The sequence below is a fragment of the Hyperolius riggenbachi genome, chromosome 12 (genome assembly GCF_040937935.1).
Source record: "Hyperolius riggenbachi isolate aHypRig1 chromosome 12, aHypRig1.pri, whole genome shotgun sequence".
NCBI lineage: Eukaryota > Metazoa > Chordata > Amphibia > Anura > Hyperoliidae > Hyperolius > Hyperolius riggenbachi.
This window is the reverse complement of record NC_090657.1, coordinates 198,492,221-198,506,934: the sequence shown is the minus strand read 5'-3', so window position 1 is coordinate 198,506,934 and position 14,714 is coordinate 198,492,221. Positions and strand designations below refer to the sequence as shown.

The window sequence follows — 14,714 nt, the reverse complement described above, 5'->3', positions numbered from 1 at the left end:
TGACAGTGTACACTAGAATGCTGCGCAGCACCCCCTCTGTGAAAGCTGACAGTGCACACTAGAATGCTGCGGAGCCCCCCCTCTTTGAAGGCTGACAGTGCACACTAGAATGCTGCGCAGCGCCCCCTCTGTGAAGGGTGACAGTGTATACTAGAATGCTGCGCAGCGCCCCCTCTGTGAAGGCTGACAGTGCACACTAGAATGCTGCATAGCACCCCCTCTGTGAAGGGTGACAGTGCACACTAGAATGCTGCGCAGCGCCCCCTCTGTGAAGGCTGACAGTGCACACTAGAATGCTGCGCAGCGCCCCCTCTGTGAAGGCTGACAGTGCACACTAGAATGCTGCGTAGCGCCCCCTCTGTGAAGGGTGACAGTGCACACTAGAATGCTGCGTAGCGCCACCTCTGTGAAGGCTGACAGTGCACACTAGAATGCTGTGCAGCGCCCCCTCTGTGAAGGCTGACAGTGTACATTAGAATGCTGCGCAGTGCCCCCTCTGTGAAGGCGGCTGACAATGTACACTAGAATGCTGCGCAGCGCCCCCTCAGTGAAGGCTGACAGTGCCCCCTAGAATACTGCGCAGTGCCCCCTCTGTGAAGGGTGACAGTGTACACTAGAATGCTGTGCAGCGCCCCCTCTGTGAATGCTGACAGTGCACACTAGAATGCTGCGCAGCGCCCCCTCTGTGAAGGCGGCTGACAATGTACACTAGAATGCTGCGCAGCGCCCCTCAGTGAAGGCTGACAGTGTACATTAGAATGCTGCGCAGCGCCCCCTCTGTGAAGGGTGACAGTGCACACTAGAATGCTGCGCAGCGCCCCCTCTGTGAAGGGTGACAGTGCACACTAGATTGCTGCGTAGCGCCCCCTCTGTGAAGGCGGATGACAGTGTACACTAGAATGCTGCGCAGCGCCCCCTCAGTAAAGGCTGACATTATACACTACAGCACTGTGCTCTTCCCCGGCTTGTGTGTAACCCTAATCCGCAGCTTCCAGCAGATCCGCTACATTATACTCCAAAGGATTTGCAGCATGTGAGAAAGTCATTATCTGCAGTTTGGAGTAAATATACGGATCAGCGAGGAGCCAACTGTGATGTCACGGCGTCAGATCATTTGGCATCGGGGAGCACTCATGACATTATAGCGGCAGAGCGAGCCAAGAAACCAGAGAGGGACTCTGTGCGGCACCGCTGCGTGAAACGGGGGTGGGGGCCGCTTCGCCTTTCTTTCCCACCACCGGAAACCTAAATTTGCAATTTTAGATTCTGGATCAAAAATGTGTTAATCAAAAATGAGGAACTCACCAGGATGAAAAGGCTTCACCGCTGTTCAGAGAAGGCAGCTTGTGGTATTTACAATGAGCTTGGGTGTGAAAATAGCAACAACCCCCCCCCCCCCCCCCCAAGGCAGGCGCCAGTAACCGGCCCATGACCAGAGAGTGACACCGCCTAACATGACGTAACTGCTGCTTTTTCCTGCCATATGAAGCCAATCCCACCCCTTATCTGTAACATGCAATATTAGGAATTCTTCTGCTGTCAGTGTTTCCCCTACATAAACTGCTATTACCACTGCAGTAAACCTGTCACTTCACCACAACTAATTATTTAAAATGAGAGGACATTTATTCTTCCTTTGGGGATATGTATGTAGTGTTGGATGGGTGCTGGCTTAATGGGGAGGGGCTGAGGAGGTGCAGCATTGGGCAGTCCCCCAACTCACCAGGCTAGGACAGAACAGCAAGAGAAGGGCTTAGGGTGTGTACACACACCCAATTATGATTGGCCAATGACTGACCAATTTTATCACCTCCTACGAAAGCCTAGCTACACAATCTGCTCAGTATTCCAAATCTGTTGGCTCTCATACACCATGAAGGTGGTAAAATTGGTCAGTGATTGGCCAAGCCAATCATAATTGAAAGTGTGTACCAAGCTTTAGCAAGATGATGATGCTTTTTTATTTATTTTTTATGTTTTTTTTCCTGGTTGGACGAATGTATTTTTTCAACCAAACTAACTATGTAACTTTGTAGCACATCTCTGCACATGCATGGAAGCAATGTCTCCTTGTTGTGTTAGAGGTTGGAATGTGAGTTCTATCAGTGGCTGGCCAGGACTGCCTGACAGCTTTTTATTTGCCAGATTACAATTGATTTGAGCTGCGTACCATTTCCTCTTAATTTAGATTAATATGTTCCAACAATAACATTCAGAGCAATTCAGGGACAAGGTAGGCGTGCATATGATTTTATGTCTTTGTGGGCTATTATAGAGCAGCTATAGAGCTTGCATAGCTCCCAACTGTCCCGATTTGACCATGACCGTCCCTGGGAGGTATGGGCTGTGCAGCCTCCCTGTGTCCTGGCTCGCTCCGCCTCTATCCTGTGCTACCCCAGCATATAATGCTGAGTATGCACAAGCAGAAGTCGTGTTGTTATCTCACCTGCTTCACCAGAGTCCGGCGTTGTCCGACCTACTGCCACCTCTCAGCTCTCCTTCTAGTGCCAGGCATCTCCATCTCCTCATGTCACGTGTAATCACACGATGCAGGACAAGCCAACACTAGATGGAGAGCTGAGCAGTGGCAGGACGACACACACTGCTGGACTCCGGCAGATGCACTGCTTCCACTTATGCATACCCTGCATTATATGCGGGGGAATCACAAGGAGGGGGAAAGCCACTACCACCACCAGGAAAGCATTATTAGGGACGGAGGGGGGAAACCATTAGACACCAGGAAAGCCTTTAATTGTAAGGGTAATGGTAGAACCACTAGACACCAGTGAAGCTATATTGGAAAGAGAGAAGGGAAACCACTACAAACTAGGGACGCTTTTTTGGGGGGTGGAGGGGGGGCACTAGATACTCAGAAAGCTATATTGGGGAGTAGGTGGTCCACTAGACACTAGGTGTGGCAGGAGTAGGGCTTAGTGTCACAGGGCAGCAGTGTAGATTAGTGAGAACAACAGTATAGGTATATAGGAAAGCTCTAAAGACAGAGAATCATGATGGGTTTCTGGAGTCTGAGCTCAGTGTCCTCTCCCTCACCTCAAGTCTTGTCCGTTGTCATCAGAAGAGACATCATCTATGTGAATCTGGTCACATTCCTGAGAATAAACCACAACATGGTGATTAATGCATAACAAGAGCAACAAAACAAATATCATTGTGTGTGATGACAAACATAAAACACTCTGATGTAAAAACCCAGTGCAGCCTAACATGTTTAATGCGTTTCACAGTAAATATGCATTAATCTGTGGTTTTATAGCTCTGACATGTTCTACAGCAGTGTTTCTCAACATTTTATAAGTGTGTACCCCTTTTAAAACCCTGTACTCATCGAGTACCCCTATCATAGTAAACATGATCACAAGTACCCCTTGACAAATATATATTTAATCGTAGTACATGATAATTGGTTCTAAACAATGTGCAAACATTTATTATTGCTTTTAATTTGCTAAAACACTCATTTGATGCTGTTTAAATAAGAATTATAATTTTCTAAATCTCTAAATTTGTTATTCTTGGTTAAGTATATCAAGCCCAAGTACCCCCTGGACCCATCAGAAGTACCCCCTGGGGTACGCGTACAGCATGCTGAGAACCTAGGTTCTACAGCATTGAGCAGAAATCAGTCCATCAATATACCACATGGTGGCGATCTACCACTACTTTCCTAATAAAAAAGCATCTGACATGCAAATCCTTGGTGAGAAAAGTTCATTCAGTTGGCAGATATTAGCAGTGGCCAAACCCAACCCTGGGCATTCCTGGAAGTTCACAGGTCTAGCTGGTAAGATGCGGAATTAGATGTTGGCACTGAAAGAAAGAGCTTAAATGTTTTAACTAGAGGAAAAATCCGGATGATGTAAAGTTTGTTCACAAGGAGCAGAAGGTCATGGATCCAGCGCCCCTGGCCGCATGCACCGCCATAATTAAATAGTTTATAGGTTATGTGAGAATAAGGTGACATGAGATGTGAAGGTATTAAAGTGAAAAAAAAAATGCCACAAACAGCCACAAATAGAATTTTTATCATCTCACTTTTTGGACTGAAAGAGGAATATTTTCCTGGGGGGCATCCAGAAGCAAACATGGATTTTAGATTGGGGATGCGGCGAAAATGTATAAACAGACGGCCGTGCGGAAACAACAGCGTGATTGGTGTGAGCGGCGTGCCAGGAGCTGGCCTGTAATTTGGCACCGGTGTGGTCAGATGTCCGGCAAATGAGAGGAGCAGTTTCCGGAGACGGCATTTTATCTGGAATTAATTACAGAGGCCTCTCGGGGAAGGGAAAGCGGTAAATCAGGGTTTCAGCTTTGGGTGGTTATTCTGCAGAAAATAAAGGCTTCGTGGAACAATACGTCTTGATTGCATTGTGTGTTTCGCCAATCGCCGAGACTCTTGTGGCTGTTTTCATGTGTTTTGGGAACGTTGACGCTGCCTGATCGCGGATGGAATTTTCAAAGCTGCGGGTTTCTCTTGTGTCTGCAAGGCTGTGGTGCAGCGACCGCCATCATCTGGCGCAGACACGTCGCCCAAGGCGTATGAAGCATCATGTGACTAATGACCACCAATTGTGGCAGGGTCTCTCCACAGCACAGCGCCATCCTAACACATCGTGCATAATATTGCTGACCGCACAAGAGGAACTGTAGTCAAGGTAACATCATAAAATTGCTGATTTTTTAACAATATTAATATATAAATTATTTAGTCAGTGTTTGCCCATTGTAAAATCTTTCCTCATACTGATTTACATTCTGAAATTTATCACAGGTGGGGGGCTGAATTTGACCAGTGTGTAGCTAAGGAGCTGTGGGCCCCGATGCAAGTTTTACATTGGGCCCTCCCAAGCACTCTATATATAACAATCGATACGGCGCACCAAAACCTGCCAATGGCAACTCAGAGGTGCAAGAAGGGGATGGGGAACAATTTATTAATGATTACCACTATTCAAAGTATCCATAGAAGTGATTATTATGAGCACAGGACCAATAGAGAGCTAATACTGCAGTTGAGGGAGGGCCCTTCGGGGCCGCTCTTGCCCAAGGGCCCCAATGCGGTGGCAACCTCTGCAACCCATATTGCTACGCCCCTGACTTTGACCAAGGGTCATGCTTCATTCCGATCGGTAGCCAATACAAGGAATCTTTACCTTTTCTCGAGTAGATCATCAGGGACATCTGTATGGCTGATATTGTGGTGTAACTCCTCCCACAGTATGATGCAGAAATGTAAAGCCGGCACCATCCAATAGTATCACGCTCTTTTATTGTAAGTACATAGCAGTCACAAAAACAACGTTTCGGGGTGCAGCCCCTTTCTCAAGTTGGTGACAGCCTAACTGAATTGAAATGGTGTACACAATATATAGCCCCCACCCAGATTCAAACGGACCAATCCTGGGCTGTAAACAATCTCAGCCAATCAGGTGTATCAGGATACAAAGCGGACCTGATAAAGAACAGATGTGTCCTGGGGAGCCAATAATACAATAAGACGCCTACCTGTGCATACATGGCAGCAAGGGGCGGGTTCACCAGCTCACCGCGATGGACGCCACCATCTGAGCCCACCCCCAATCATTACTCCCACAGTATGATGTCATGACCTAGGTCCTGACTGGTCTGCGGTCCTGCTGTCTGTGAACCTCGTTGCATTGTAGGAAATAACGTCTTTTTCCATGTGCCGAGCAAGCGATAACTCCCTCTGTGCATAAATCTCTCAGTAAAGGAACATTCCATACAGATCACCTGGCAGGACTAAAGACGTCACCACCACTGATAAATTTCAGAATGTAAATTAGGGAGAGGAAAGATTTACAATGGGCAAACACTAACTAAATAATCTATAAATGAATATTGTAAAAAGATAAAATAAAAAACTAAGCAATTTTATTAATTGTTATTTTCACCACAGTGCCTCTTTAAAGGAATAATGTAGGGGGGTCGGGGGAAAATGAGCTGAACTTACCCGGGGCTTCTAATGGTCCCCCGCAGACATCCTGTGTTGGCGCAGCCACTCACCGATGCTCCGGCCCCGCCTTCGGTTCACTTCTGGAATTTCTGACTTTAAAGTCAGAAAACCACTGCGCCTGCGTTGACGTGTCCTCGCTCCCGCTGATGTCACCAGGAGTGTACTGCGCAGACACAGACCATACTGGGCCTGCGCTGTGCGCTCTTGATGACATCAGCGGGATCGAGGACACAGCAACGCAGGCGCAGTGGTTTTCAGACTTTAAAGTCAGAAATTCCAGAAGTGAACCGGAGGCGGGGCCGGAGCATCGGTGAGCGGCTGCGCGGGCACAGGATGTCTGTGGGGGACCATTAGAAGCCCAGGGTAAGTTCAGCTCATTTTCCCCCGACCCCCCTACAGTATCCCTTTAAAGGGTACCAGAGATGTCCCATTGCTGAGAAAATGAAAAAGAAGGTATACATACCTGGGGCTTCCTCCAGCCCCATACGCGCTGATTGATCCCACGCCGCCGTCCACCGCTTCCCGCAGCTACGAGAGCCGGCTCCCATCGCTGACGTCATCGGAGCCGGGCTACGCAGGAGAAGTGCGCCCTCTACGTATCTCTCCATACACTGCTGCAGAGATACGCAAAGAGCGCACCTCTGCTACGCTTAGACTGACGGAACATCGCGGAGCCGGTTCTCGTAGCTGCGGGCAGAGGAGGATGGCGGTAGCGGGATCGATCAGAGCGTATGGGGCTGGAGGAAGCCCCAGGTATGTAAAAAAAATCTTTATTTTTTCAGCTCTGGTTCCCTTTAAAAACAGGTCTCACAAATTGCACTGGTGATATAGTTCTCTGGCCTGATTCTGACATTGATTGAACTGAATACTGTAAATTCAAATGATGATCTTAATTTATTTTGCAATCGTTTTAAAGCACAATCATTTAAAGGACAACTATTGTGTACCATTTAAATACATACATACACAATGTAGATTGGTTTCCCTGAGTTAAATGCTCCATAAATTCACTTTTTTCCTATGTTGCTGTCACTTACAATAGGTAGTGAAAATCTGACAGGTTTTGAGCTAGTCCATCTCATGGGGGAGATGCACTCACTCAGTCCACCTGCCAAAATAGTGTGCTAAGGAGTAGGGAGGCCAGCTGGCATCTTTGTTTACATTGTTTCCAGGGAGTGCTTTTGCAAAGAGTAAAAGGTAATACTGAGAGTCCTTTAAAGGGAATGGACTAATCCTAAATCTGTCAGGCCTACTGAAAGTGACAGCAACATAGGATAAAAGTAATTTACTGTGAACGTTACTCTGGGGAAAGGTACATTTATTATGCATGTATTATGATAGTAGTGGTCCTTTAAGATGAATGTATTAAAGGACATCTAAAGTCACCATGTGCCCGCACCATCCTTCCGGGGCCCACCAGCAAGCAGCGGTGACCCCCTCAAAGCTGGCTGGCCATGTGTCTCCTAATCGTGTCCCTGTGCATGGCAGCGTTCTGCACAAGCTCAGTATGGGAGAATCGCTACTGTGCTGAATGCTCCCAACAACAGGAACGCAACCAGAGTGCACACGGCTCCGGGCCGCGCATGCAGTAACCTCCCTCCGACTGACCATGACCGGTGAGCTTTGAGAGGGTCGCCACTGTTCATTGGAGGCTCTCGGAAACCAGGGCGGGCACAGGATGACTGCAGGGGGCTGCAAAAAGCCCCAGGTAAGTTCAACTGTTCTTTTTAGCAGGCTTAAAGAGAGCCCGAGGTGGGCTCAAGAAATGGAAAAAAAAAACTAAGCTACCTGAACCGGGGGGCTGAGCAGATCATGAAGCCTCCAAAACCGCCTCTCCTGTTGGCTGCACTGGCCCACTTTCATGACCTCTGGGTCACTACGAGATTCATTCTCTCATTCACAGCGTGCAGGGAGGTGGGAGAGTGGCAAGGGGCGTGGTCAGGGAGAGAGACCTGCACAATAGCAGCTCTGGAAACGCTGTGGACGTTTTGAACAGGGAATCCCTCTTTCATAGGGGGGGGGGGGGGCATAGAGCAGCAGTGTGGGGACACAGGGGCATGTCATGAGGCAGAGAACATGCCTCTGTGTCTCATCTGCCCCCAAAATACTACCTCGGGGTCCCTTTAAAATCCAGTGTATAAGCAGCACAAGGTTAAGTGGATCGGGACTGCTAAGTCAAGTGTATGGCCAGCAGCAGAAATCGCAACCTTTATGACATCACAGCTGTTTCTGATTGGCCTTGCTGATCAGCGGATTGCTGTCATTTCCCCGGTTATATGGTGTTAGTTTGGAAATAGGACTATGCATAGTCAGAGAGTGAGTGATTGGAAGACACACCAAAACAACACAATACAAGTGGCACTACTGGAGAGGAAGGCCGCATGTTGGCTGGATACTTGCCTCCAGGTCATTGAAGAACAGGTGAGTGTCTGCCAGGTTGAAGATCATCTCCTCCATCATGAGGCCGACCCGCACAGCTGTGGTTGTGTCCTGCGGAGAGGAGAACAAGGGTGAGCTCAGGCCCTGCTGAACCAGCACCAATGACATACTCAGCCAAAACTGCTTGTCTAAGTGATCAGCAGTTCTAGAGATTGGGGCAGATGGAGGTGGAACTGAGAGTGTAGAACTTCTAAGCCTTCCTATTGGTCAGTGAGGCCATCCATCATGTTAAAGGGAATCTGAAGTAAGAGGGATATGGAAGCTGCCATAATTATTTAGCTGCAATTATTTAGCTGCAATACCAGTTGCTGGGCAGTCCTCCTGATCTTTCATGAGTCACACACCTGAAACCAGCATGCACCTAATCTGCATGCTTATTCAGGGTCTAAGGAAAGGAAATGACTATGCTAGCCTCCTCATCCCTCTCACTTCAGGTGTCCGAGGATGCTCAGTTTTCTCCCCAGGCTCTTATAGCCGGGTGCTCCACCCTGCTAGTTTTGGTGAGCACCCGGCTGTCATCAGCTCACCTCCTTCTACGCTGTAAGCAGAGTTGTGCAGAGAAGCACCAGCCCTGCATTCTCTCATCTCACCCCACCCGGCTACTTTTTCATGCCACCCGGCTGGAAATAATTTCTGGGGAGAACACTGAGACTTAAAGGGAACTTAAAATGAGAGGAAAATTGAGACAGACATATTTATTTCCTTTTAAACAATGCACATTGCCTGGTCTGCTGATCCTCTGCCTCCAATACTTTTAGCCATAGACCCTGAACAAGCATGCAGCAGGACAGAGAGGCGACTGGCGTTGTGAAAAGGAAATAAATATGGCAGCCTCCATATACATCTCGCTTCAGGTTCCCTTTAACTGTCATATACACAGTTTATATAGCCTGAAGGTGCCCATTAAAGAGAATCTGTATTGTTAAAATCGCACAAAAGTAAACATACCAGTGCGTTAGGGGACATCTCCTATTACCCTCTGTCACAATTTTGCCGCTCCTCGCCGCATTAAAAGTGGTTAAAAACAGTTTTAAAAAGTTTGTTTATAAACAAACAAAATGGCCACCAAAACTGGAAGTAGGTTGATGTACAGTATGTCCACACATAGAAAATACATTCATACACAAGCAGGCTGTATACACCCTTCCTTTTGAATCTCAAGAGATCATTTGTGTGTTTCTTTCCCCCTGCAGCTATCTTCCACTGAAGTGTCAGGCTGTTTCTTCCTGCAGAGTGCAGACAGCTCTGCCTGTATGTAATTCCTCAGTATGTGAAAGCCTAGCCAGCTCAGAGGAGGATTTATCCAGCTTGTAAAAGATAAGAGAGAAGAGAGAAGCTGTCCTAATCTAAATAATACACAGGCAGTGTGCAGAGAGGGGCTTGGAGGGGGGAGATGCATCACAGAACCACAACACTGAAGAACTTGGCAGCCTTCCAGACACAGGCTGACAAGTCTGACAAGAGAGAGATAAGTTGATTTATTACAGAGATGGTGATAGTAGAACATGCTGCAGTAAGCCAGAACACATTAGAATAGCTTTTGGAACTTGTAGGATGATAAAAAACAGGATGCAATTTTTGTTACGGAGTCTCTTTAATGGCTCAATTTCCCAAATGACCAATCTTTCAGGACCATAAACAGGGAGAAAAAGTCACACAATCCAATGCAATCAGGGCAATCAATACTAAAAACAGACAGACCAAATAATCTATATATTTATTGTTTGCCTGATCTGATCGTTCGGGAGATTGTATCGTTAACCTTTAGTTACTATTTCAGCCTCGATTTAAGACATGCACTACATGAGCAAGATTAGTCATGTGAGATCAACAGCTCAGATTCCTGAATTCAATCTGCAAAATGCCTAATGCTGGGAACACACGATACATTTTTCCGCTCGATTTTCCACCCCATCGTTTTTTCTGCTTAATTCTGCGCTCGACTCTTATCTTCCGCTCGTTTTTCTTATCTTTTACCATTCACTTTATGAGAAATCGACCCAAAAAATGATCGGAAGGAATATCGGACGTTATCTATCGAACCAATCTATCGAGCGGAAAAATGTATGGTTTATTCTCAGCATAAAAGCCGTTAAATCCCCTGATCTCAACTGATTACATCTGCCCATTGAGCTCAGGCTGACTGCAGAGGTGATTCATTGTTCCAGATTCAAAACTTGTTACCGACAAATGCATAATTTAAATGGAATGTGCTACAAATACAGCCAATGGTTACAAGGAGTTAAAGCGTTTAATCTCGGCGAAGTAGCCCAGGGCTAATCACAAGACTAGACTCACTCACTATCTCATCCAAAACGGTTTTACACTGCTTAATGATTATGTCAGATGCAATCATTGTTACTGAATCGGTCAGTGCTTTATGCACCCTATAAGTTAAAGAGGATCTTGACTGATAGTAGTAGTGACAAAATAAATCAAAAAATTGCAAAGTGAGAAGTTAAAAAAAAGAAGATAGATAAAGAAATGATTGATATTCGCTGGGCAATTCGTTAATGTTACTGGATCCACCATGTGCCTACAGGACATCACCTTTACTGCTATCTATCTATCTATCTATCTATCTATCTATCTATCTATCTATCTATCTATCTATCTATCTATCCAGTGGAAGATACTGCTTGCTTGGCAGATGGAAACTGTCAGAACAGTGGCCCTAGTATCACACTGGGGGAGGGGTTTCGCTACATTATCAGATGTCCCTGATGATCTATTCCAGGAACGGTAAAGCTTTCTGGTGGGAGAGGGGGTATATCAGCTACTGATTGGGATGAAGTTCAGTCCTTGGTTACAGTTCATCTTCAAACACTCCTTGCTTCTCAGTGTGCTTTATCATGCAGGCAATGGCTGGGTGGACTGCATACATAGTAACCCCAGGATGACCACTATAACAGATTGTATAACACAGAGAGGTGTCAGTAAGCGTACAGGCGGGAGCACACGGTGGTGGCACTCAGCGTACCATCACATATCTGTGTACAGTGTTCAGACATGCCAGGTGAGGTGACATTCTGGTATGTACCCCGTCCGGCACCCCCGCCTCCCATCACTCTGACAATGAGCACTAAGCCCTCGGCTTGTCTCTCCATTTCCAGCATCCCCCCCCCCCCCCCCCCCCAGCCCCCTTTTCTCTTCTGCTGCCAACTACCTGCCGAGCCCCAGAGCAAATAATGACACTGCCACGGGGATGAAGGTATTAATTATGTGTATTTATGAAATCAGGCTGCTATTCTGCGGCTTTATCTGCTGCAAATGTCAGCCAAGGGTTAGAGACGGATTAGGAGACAATCGAGGCCTTTCTGTGCTGGAACCTCCTACCTGCGGTTTACCTGCACTAATGAAAGTGCTTCCAATCACAGAGAATGTCAGCTCAGTAATTGCACTTAATGGGCTTGGGAACACTCTGCACAACAGACCTGCTTGGCAGCCTGACACAGAGGTGCTAATCTACAACATATGTTCAATAATAGAGATTGGCCTGGAGATTGCAGCTTAAAGGAACACCCCGCTTTTCTCACAGAGAAGTCATATAACATATGGAATAATTGCTGCACATGTGTTTCCCCCCCTTCTAATAGCGTTAGTCTGCTTGTACCGAAGCATGCTTAAAATAAGTTAGAGCCCGGTTAAACCTAAAACTTAATGAGGTAGATTACTAATAGCAATCATTCTAGTACATAAATAGTGTAAAGGGGTGGCCAGAATAGCTGTTTCATGGGTTAAATGCGCTTGAAACTGCAGTACAGCTGCTTTACGTTTCTCCCTGCATTCAGCTGTAAGGACCATATGTCACCCCAAAATAGTAAGAACCTGAATATTAATAGGAAGAACCTGACTAATAGATGCCGGACTACTACATGTCCCTGAATTGCTGTATAAAGCTAACCACACACTATACAGTTATCAGAAGATTTTGTTTATTTTTTTTAATTGTCATTAGATATTAAGATCAATATAATGACCGATCGAACGACCTAACGACATCGATTGAGTAATGTCAGTGCACTATAAACAATTCCTGAACAATGTTATGATAGATCAGGCAAGAAACACTGAATCAGCTGTCGAACTGAAATTGCCATGAGGGTTGTGCGCAGTCAATGTGTTCACGATCGATATAGGAAGCAACATAACCAAGTTGACATAGTTTCTATTTAAACGATTGTAACGTGATCGATCTTATATGGATTGTGGGAGCAATGTATGAACTGGCACCTTACTGATTACTTTAGGATTGACTAAAAAGAACCACATCGTCTATTAATCTTTCCATCCATATTTGCCCTTGATATCGATCGAAATTCATCATTTATTGATCACAGGTCTGTAAAATTAACTTCAATTCACAGTCGGTTAGAGGTTTTGTCTGAGTGGATAAAAAGATTGTACAGTGTATGTCTGTCTGGTACACACCATGCAAATTCCTGTCAGATTTTGGGTCAAAGCGATAATGTCTGACAGATACGATTTGATCCCCAATTGTTTTTCTAATCGTGTACAAAAGTGGTTGGAAAATCGAACAGAAAAACTATTGGAAATCCGATCAGAACTGTTGGAAATTATCGATTTCACACGAAATCAGACAGGAAATGGTATGCATGGTATGTCCCAAGCATAAATTTACAGCAGAAAGCAATGGCTGGGACTTGTAGTTCACAGGAAGTAGGTTGGAAAGAAAGGTCAGCATGGATAGGGAGGCAGCTGCAGGCGCAGACAATGGGCTTTTTCAGCTTGAGAAGTTCAGTTCCCGAAAGTAAAACTTATAAGTTACACTAATCAACATAATTGCTCTCAGTAATTGCCAAGCTTAACTTTAGGTTTAGTGGTGGTTTAAAATAGGGTCCTTATAAATAATTCAGCATGCTGAATTATTTATATGGCCCCTTTCGTAAGACAGAAGCATGCCAAGCCCAGTATGTACAGTACAAGCGGTCACACTGGGCTTACAGTCACCCCAGTATGTACAGTGCAAGCGGTCACACTGGGCTTACAGTCACTGCAGTATGTACAGTGCAAGCGGTCACACTGGGCTTACATTCAACCCAGTATGTACAGTGCAAGTGGTCACACTGGGCTCACAGTCACTGCAGTATGTACAGTGCAAGCGGTCACACTGGGCTTACAGTCACCCCAGTATGTACAGTACAAGTGGTCACACTGAGCTTACAGTCACCCCAGTACGTACGCATACCTCCCAACTTTTTGAGATGAGAAAAAGGGACACTTAAGCCACGCCCCTGCCACAACCCTGGCTACGCCCTCACCACGCATCTAGTCACGCATACCATAAAGATTTCATAAGAAAAATATGTTGTTTTATAATTCAAACCACATTGGTCCTTTCTGTCCTGGTTCATTTTCCTTCATAGTAACATTTTAAAATGAGTAATATATCAATTTAAAAGTTGGGAATAACGTTTAGAGTCAATCAATCACATTTTTAGTATAGAAATACATATATTTACATAGAAAGAGGGACAAAGTTCTGAAAGAGGGACAAATGAGGAGGAAAGAGGGACAGAGGGACAGGGCTCCCAAAAAGGGACTGTCCCTCCGAAAAAGGGACAGTTGAGAGCTATGCAATGCAAGTGGTCACACTGGGCTTACAGTCACCCCAGTATGTACAGTGCAAGTGGTCACACTGGGCTTACAGTCACTGCAGTATGTACAGTGCAAGTGGTCACACTGGGCTTACAGTCACCCCAGTATGTACAGTACAAGCGGTCACACTGAGCTTACAGTAGTACAGTACAAGCGGTCACACTGGGCATACAGTCATCCCAGTATGTACAGTGCAAGTGGTCACACTGGGCTTACAGTCACCCCAGGATGTACAGTACAAGTGGTCACACTGGGCATACAGTCATCCCAGTATGTACAGTGCAAGTGGTCACACTGGGCTTACAGTCACCCCAGTATGTACAGTACAAGCGGTCACACTGAGCTTACAGTAGTACAGTACAAGCGGTCACACTGGGCATACAGTCACCCCAGTATGTAAAGTGCAAGCGGTCACACTGGGCTTACAGTCACCCCAGTATGTACAGTACAAGCGGTCACACTGTGCTTACAGTCACCCCAGTATGTACAGTACAAGCGGTCACACTGTGCTTACAGTCACCCCAGTATGTACAGTACAAGCGGTAACACTGGGCTTACAGTCACCCCAGTATGTATAGTGCAAGCGGTCACATCACCCCAGTATGTACAGTGCAAGCGGTCACACTGGGCAAACAGTCACCCCAGTATGTACAGTACAAGC

The 14,714-nt window shown here is 46.1% G+C and overlaps 1 protein-coding gene across 10 annotated transcripts in view; it reads right to left on the bottom strand.

Moving 5' to 3' along the window:
* The window catches only part of EYA2 (EYA transcriptional coactivator and phosphatase 2), a 252,785-nt gene that overhangs the window by 21,660 nt on the left and 216,411 nt on the right, over nt 1-14,714 (bottom strand). For all 10 annotated transcript variants that reach the window (XM_068262947.1, XM_068262944.1, XM_068262949.1 and 7 more), the window contains 2 exons: nt 8,396-8,485; nt 3,055-3,113 (listed from right to left, as the gene is read on the bottom strand). In XM_068262947.1, the coding sequence (XP_068119048.1) occupies nt 3,055-3,113; nt 8,396-8,485 (149 nt within the window). The remainder of the gene's footprint in view (nt 1-3,054; nt 3,114-8,395; nt 8,486-14,714) is intronic.